This window comes from Montipora capricornis, chromosome 14, assembly GCF_036669925.1.
Source record: "Montipora capricornis isolate CH-2021 chromosome 14, ASM3666992v2, whole genome shotgun sequence".
Classification (NCBI taxonomy): domain Eukaryota; kingdom Metazoa; phylum Cnidaria; class Anthozoa; order Scleractinia; family Acroporidae; genus Montipora; species Montipora capricornis.
The window spans coordinates 48,919,185-48,926,684 of record NC_090896.1 but is presented as its reverse complement, the minus strand read 5'-3'; the positions used below and the strand labels follow the sequence as shown (position 1 = coordinate 48,926,684).

The 7,500-nt window shown below is 43.0% G+C and overlaps 1 protein-coding gene across 1 annotated transcript in view; it reads right to left on the bottom strand.

The window, feature by feature from the left end:
* Nucleotides 1-2,762: 2,762 nt before the first annotated feature.
* LOC138031306 (V-type proton ATPase subunit H-like) overlaps nucleotides 2,763-7,500 on the bottom strand; it is a 22,283-nt gene continuing 17,545 nt past the window's right edge. Inside the window, exons 17-19 of the mRNA XM_068879015.1 lie at nucleotides 4,322-4,423; nucleotides 3,989-4,102; nucleotides 2,763-3,669 (exon numbers count right to left, since the gene is read on the bottom strand). Coding sequence (XP_068735116.1) covers nucleotides 3,636-3,669; nucleotides 3,989-4,102; nucleotides 4,322-4,423 — 250 coding nt within the window. The 3' untranslated portion in view covers nucleotides 2,763-3,635. The remainder of the gene's footprint in view (nucleotides 3,670-3,988; nucleotides 4,103-4,321; nucleotides 4,424-7,500) is intronic.

Sequence of the window (7,500 nt, the reverse complement as noted above, 5' to 3'; positions counted from 1 at the left end):
AATATTTAACCCTTTGGCTACTAGAGATTTGGCCGAAAAACACGTTTTGAAGCTAGTTGAGGGGTTTTTTGGTCACTGTCGTGCTGTTTAAGAGCTAAATCTCCCTACAAACCCGTTTCCAGGTTGTACACTCCGCGGCCTTTTCAGCCAGGTGCAAAATAAGCGCTTGCAAAGTTCGGGCATGCGCAGAAAACAAAATTTCGACAACACTTTCGACTTTCACTTTTCGCTTGCTCTCCTTCCCTCTCTTTTCGCTTTCTTTGCCTCATTTATTTTTTGAACTTGCTGGGCATTTGGTAGGCTTTATTTTGGTGGGAAGAGTTTCTGAGAAACCTTTCATCATCTTAGAATTAGGTGCTCAGAAAGGTAGGTGGGTAAGGGAGCAAGCTTTTCATGGAGATTTTCAGGTCAGTCTTACATGGTTTTTTTGGCCGTTTCTCCAGTTTCCTTGACTGAATTGTGCTCATTCTGGTATAGTTTGAAAGATCTCTTCTCCCTGCACAAGTTAGTGGACAAAGCTGTTCCTGACCGTTAAAAGTGATGACGTCACAAGGGGTAGATGGGACAGTGGATAAAGCTGGACGTATTTGGCCAGATAGTAATCAAAGGGTTAACAATTATTCCATGAGCGCGCGTTGGATATGAGAAGGTAAATAGCCAACGAGGCGCGTAGCTCCGAGCTGGCTCTAACCAGTCTCATATCTAAGCGCGAATGGAATAATTGTTTTAATCTCCAAAAGTTTGGAAGTACGAAATACGAGCGAAAAAAGGGAGAAAATCCGAGCGAAATGGAAAAAAACTTGAGGAATATGCGATGTTGTGTAATACCCGTTTGTCAGACAGACGCAGGTAAAGTCTACATACCAGCCAATTGGCACATCAGGCCGGAGTTTATCCTGGTTTCAGTAGCATGAAGCGACTAGGAGTATTTCTACTCCCCCCTGGATGGGATGCCAGTCCATTGCAGGGTTACCCCCAGCATTACATTCGCCGGTACCCATTTATACACCTGGGTGGAGAGAGAGATGCACCGTTAGAGTAAAGTGTCTTGCCCACGAATACAACACAACGTCCCCGGCCACGGCCCGAACCTGGACCTCTCGCTCCGGAGTCGAGCGCACTAACCATGAGGCCACCACGCCTCCCACCAGACAGACGCAGGCTCATCACAAAAACATTTCTTACCTTTTCGCGTACTTCTAAACGTCGGAATTCCACTTTCGCTTTATTCAGAGAGAAATTTCGCTTTCCGGCGAAAAAAATATTGAGCTTAGCAACGCTTAGCGCAATCATTTCCCATATAAGGTCAAACTAAGTACATGAGCTGATAACCGAGATTGAGTAACCCAACCAGAGCACGAGAAATGCATTAGCAGAGGTTGAAAATTTAATAAATTCGATTAGCTCCGACAGATTTTAACAAATATAGGGTATTTGATACGAACTGCATGTGGTTAGAACTGAGCCAATTTTAAAACAATTTTACCGAAGGGAACGCGAGGAAATTAGCAATTAATTTTACAGATTTGGTCACGCTGACGTCACAAAAATCAGAAAAACACGCGAGATTCAGGCTGGACATGCGCGCCAGGGGCCTGGGGCACATGAGAATCGACATGTTGCATTGAAAATGTTGTGTGCGTTTGGCCAGCCCGTTCAACATCATGCAACAATATTGCAAGATGTTGCGTTGAAATGTCGCGAGCGTTTGGCCAGGCCTTAAGTGAGTAAAATTGTACGAGGCTTGGGAACCGAGGCGGGGATTCACGGGAGAAGTTTCAAAAAAGGCCTAGAGGTAAAGGCCCGCGTAAACAGCTTCGACATTTGCTTCAACATCCGTTCGAGTTTGTTGAACAGCCATATTGACACAGTTTGCCCCTCCCCCTCCCCCCCCTTCCCCTTTCAACCGTGTTGAAACATCTTCAATCGATGTTGATGATGTGTTGAAACAGTTTGCCCAACCCAGCAGTCAACGTCGTTGTACAAAATTAAACGGATGTTACAGCAAATGTCGATGCCATTTGCCCCGACTTTAAGTCTACAGTCGCTTAATTCTTACGGTTGCAAATGTTTGCACTGGTTCACGTAATGTTTCGAGACCCAATTACGTTTCATTGAGTAAAATGAAGAGTATTGTCCTTAGCAGTATGCAAAAGCCAACAACTTTCTCGCTTGGATACAAGATTCAGAATCTTCGACCTAAAAATTTTGCAATTTACTACAACAGCTGATATCTAAGAAAATGGAGTCCCCAGACTCTTGCGACACTATTCTTCAGCAGTACAAAGCTTTCATTGGACTGAGAGGTAGAGAGTCTAGTGAGGTACTACATAGAAGAATTTGCTCTTAACAATTCAGAGGAACAAGGTCTTGACACTTTCTTCTTTGGGTAGGTAAATTAACAGGAGCAAGGGTAGTCTCCTTCGCAGCCGCTCGGGCCGGAGTCACGCAACGCTCGGGGAGCGTCACATCCTTGTTTCGACTTCTTTCCTTTCAGTGTAGCCTAACTAGCTTCAAATACCCTTAAAACGGAGCACTGATGGAAAGAGGAGGGTAAAATGAGCGCACCGTCGGCTTCCTGGAAGAGTACTCCCTAGAGAGTAAAGGAACTTCAGACGTTAAATAAGGTGTACCTTTACCTTTACCTAGAGAGAAGCCAGAAAATTCCAAATTGTGGGAAATATTTCGAATGCTACTCAAACTTTCCCATGGTCAGTTGGTTTTCTGACAACAAAGAAAGGGGCGGACTGCATGCAACAATGTCAAGAGAGTTGGAGCAGTTTTTTATTCACACGCGAATTCTCGTACCTGCATAAGCTAGAATATCAAACGGTCAAACCTGTTGAGTGTTTGAGACAATTGCTTAAGTTATCCTGAAAATGCGAGGATTACTTTTTTTAAAATTTCCATCCTGAGTGGAAGCATTTCATGCCAACTAGAGACAGTAAAGAGACTTGATAGACGACATTATAATTATTGACAATGTATTGACATGGAACCTTCATTTCGACCTTTCCGCAAGTCAAATTAAATCTTTTCATCCCTAGTTCCCAAACAATCACAATTCTCTTTCAACAAATCAATCAATTGACTGAATGAGAGAGCAAGACTTGTGTGAACCGAGAGCCAATGATTTCCGCGGTCGGTCCGAGCTGACGAAGTGGTTTATCACACCACTAGAGTAAGTTTTGACAACAAAGTAACTAATCTGCACAGAAGATACATCTTATGCGTTATTTACTTTTTGGTTGTGAACTAAACATGGTTTTTCAGCCGACAACATCCTCCACAATCGTAACGCGTAGTACCGGTCTAGCTACATCGTAATCAACATCGTTGTCACACGCGTTCTTCGACTGCATGAAAGGCAAGCGACCACTGCTCCCTCCCCACCCTCCAATGCGCGCATTTTGTCAATAGGATTACCCTGAAAGCGCGCGCAAGGCCGGAGGATCGTATGATAAATTTGCCTTCTCAAGATCAAATGATCAGTATTTAAATTTGCACCATTTTTTTGATTTCTTCAACCAGTCATGGGACAGCATAAGACTATGATTTAGAGTTGCGGGTAATCAAAATTCCAAAGCGATTCCCTCTCGTGTCGACGACAAATCACTTGAGATAAATTCTTCAATTTAAGAAGCCTTTAGCTGCTTTCCAAGATATTCCCTAAAAAGGAAAGAAAATCTAAGCCGTGTGCGCTTTTGATCATTTAGTTTAAGACAAGCAAAAAGAACAACAAATCATTTTTGGAGCAGATTTCAGTTGAACTCAAAAATAATTATGGATTGCAATTGCCACGTTTCGCGATGAGCTCTCACGTGAATTGTTTTATCAGTGAGAAGAACGAAACCAATCGCGAATCGTACACGCACGCACTTTCCCGCGCTTCACATTGCTTCAACTTGTTGCTTTCGTTTGTTGAAAATTTGTTTTGATGTACGTCACTCAACGGAAACCATTGTAACATTCTCCTTTTCAAACTCACCAATTATGAACCATGAGTTTCTGAACTGCAAGTAAAGCCTCCTTGCGTACATTCGGATCGTTGTGCGTCATCATTTTCATCACCATTACTTTGCAGCCAAGGTTTTCGAGCACGCTGGGAACAAAGAGCAAGGGCTCAGAACATACAAGCCATTCCCGTCGTTAAATTTAACCCCGTTTTGATGTGAAGGGAGCAACCTGTTTTAACATTCGACGGCGTTCTTTGAAGAACGAGTCGGAATACAATTATTGTTATTTTCATGCAGGGTATTCAGCAGTTAAGCTAAGCTGAAGAGTTCCCAAACGGGCCAAAGAATACTGAGACTAAACTCACTGTTTTCCACGCGGATAGTGACGAACATATTCCCCGGTGTCGTGAGCTGCAACTGCTAAAATAGTAGGGTCAGTGGACTTCTCCAGCAATCTTGTAAGAATCCTGAAAGGAAGTAAAATGAGCAAATGTGTCAAAACTACTTCACGAATTGCTGTGACATTTCGAGGATGATGCATGCATAGACTCCCCCAGAAGAATGTGAGAGATTATCATGCAAGTGTTCCTTCAAACTGTTGCATTTTCTTTGCAAACTGAAGGGTCTGGCAGGTTAGTCCTGACAAAAGGAAAGGGCTCTTAGGTTTGGTTTTGAGGCATACTCAATTAAAATCGCGTTATCAAACATGATTCATAATTTTAAAAATAGCAAAAGAAAATTAATTGGCTCTTCGCCAGAATGGATAATGTAGTTACTATGTGAATAAGCTGTTTTCGAAATATCAAATATTCAGCTTGATAGTGAGGCAGTGAGGACAAAAACAATAGAAACACGTTGAAATGAATATGAAAAATATTTGCATATTATCCACTTTCCTTTGTCTTTGTCCTCTAAACCTCTCCTTCAAGCTGAATTTAATGCATCGAGAAAAGCCTATTTCACGGGTTCTATCCAAAGAAGTTCACTTCTGCCATAATGGTTACTTCAAGCTGATCTTGCTGAGGACAACACCTCTAATAATTGTGGAGACTATATTATATCTAATCTAATCATAGGAAATTAAAGCAGATAAAACGGATGGAATGTTTGTTTGATGAGGGACAAAAGCTAAATCCGTAGAAAACAAAAACAAATACAACCTACGCATGATGTTAAATTGTCCAGGAACCCGGAACACATAGGTGGAAGGTGAGTGCCTTCACAGCTGCACCACCAACCCTGCACCTCATGATTAATAGCCCATTTCCGAGTTGCTGCATGCCTCAGTTTCAAAGTGAGTCCTGGTGCACAACCATTCAAATGGAAATGAGTTGCGTATTCTTATGCAAATCAAACTCATTTCCTTCACAACAGCTGAGCACCAGGACTCACTTCGAAACCGAGACAAACAGCAACTCGGAAATGGCCCATTAGTTCTCAATTTTTGGCATATATTGATGAAAACCAGGAACTCATTAAGGGGAACCTCTATCTCACATACTTGGCCAGGGAAGGAGTTAACCCTTTCTAGAGTAGATTTATTTATAGAATGCCTCCCTTGGGATATTCAGCACACCCAATGTTGTAAAAACCAATCTCCCCGGTGAGATTCAGCACGCCCACTACTGTAAAAAGCTATTTCAGCCTCAAGGGAAATCTCATATATGATATTTCTTGCGAGAAAAGCCTTTTCCTAAAAGTAAATTTACTCGGGAGAGGGTTGACTCAAGGAATGGGCCATTTCCGAGTTGCCGTTTGCCTCAGTTTCGAAGTGAGTCTTGGCGCTCAACTGTTGTAAGGGAAATGAGTTTGATTTGCATAAGAATACCATTTGCATGCTTGTGCACCAGGCCTCGCTTTAAAACTGACGCATGCAGCAACTCGGAAATAGGCTAATTGGAGATAGAGGTTCCCCTTCATGATGAGTGTGGTGTTTTAATTCATCCTATTAAAGTCATATGATGTTATCTCCTATGTAAACACGTCATCTGATTTTGTATTTTAAATTGTAACCAACTGTATATTCAGAAGCATTATAATAAAGCGATTAATGAAACTACAATTCTCACTGTTTCTGTACGGTAGAATAAGAACCCGTAAGAACTCGACAACTGGCGACGAGTATGGGATGAATCTAATTTTGCCAATTTTTCACCTCCGCTTAGCGTGACAAAAAGCTCTTCAGGGTTGGGCAAAGGGCGCTGGATTACTTCTAGCACGGAATTGATTGTAACCTTACAACCCCCGCAAATGAGAATACTAGATTTGTCTCCCACCTTAACTACGGGAACGATTGGGGCTGCCCATTCGGAGTAGCGGACTTTTTCCATGACCCCCATTTCTTCCAATCTCTCTAGCTCTTTTTCTATGCCCGCTTTCAATGCATGCGACACTGATCTTGGCTTGAAAAACTTAGGTACAACGCCGGACTTAATGTAAAGCTTAGCTTTAACATCGTTTAAGGTTCCCATTTCTTGCTTATCAAGAACAGTTTCGAGGTCAGTCGTCGCCTTCTCAATTATTCCCCAATCCAATTTCAGGTTTCTCAACCAGTTCCTTTAACTTCAAGTGAGAGTTTTCAAGTTGTAACGCGGGAAATTTCTCGTTCCATGCTTCCTCCGAAATCACTGAGACGATTGCTCCTGTGTCAAGCTCCATGAAAATATTATTTCCATTGACTGCGATGGGAATTACAATGGATGGCTCTGGGGTTCTTGTGCCTATTTAAAATAGACCCGCAGATGAGTCATCCTCTTCTACGTATCGAATCGGTTTTCCGTCTGTCACTAGACTTGACGTTCGCTGCTCCCTTTTTGAGGCACACCTTCGCAATGTGTCCTTTGTGCTGGCAAAAATGACACTCGGCGTCTTTAAAACGACAAGTTTGTGGTGTGTGGTCACCGCCACAACGGAAACAGGGCTTGCCAGTTTTCCCTTTGTTTCGATTAAAGTTCTGAATTGGGCGTTTCTTTTCCCTTGAACGTGCTCCACTTAACGAGTTAACGTTTACCGCACCAACCGCCTGCTTATCTGCACATTCCATGGCTTGGGCTATGTCCACAGCTCCTTGCCACGTCAACTTTTTCTCCGTAAGTAGTTTTTTCTGTATGGCGCTGCTTTTCAACCCACACACAAATCTGTCGCGCAGAGCTTGCTCTAGAAATTCAGCAAACTCACAGCATTCAGCGTATTGTTTTAGGATAGCTGCGTAGTCTGCCACACCTTCCCCCTCAAGTTGATCACGCTTGTGAAAATGGAACCGCTCGGCGATTATGGGGGGCGCTGGCTCGAAACGCTTCTGTAAACTCTCGATCAGCTCCTTATACTTGTTCTCAGCCGGCTTCTGTGGGGCCACCAAATTCCTTAGCAACTCGTAGTTTGAGCTCCCAATGACAGCCAGAAACATTGAAACAAGCTTCTTTTGATCCTTCTCGGTGCCGATGCCACTCGCAATCGCGAAGTGCTCAAATCTCTCTGTGTAAGCACTCCACTTCTCTTTGCTGGCATCAAGAGTGTTCAAATTTCCAATGGTACTATACGCCAT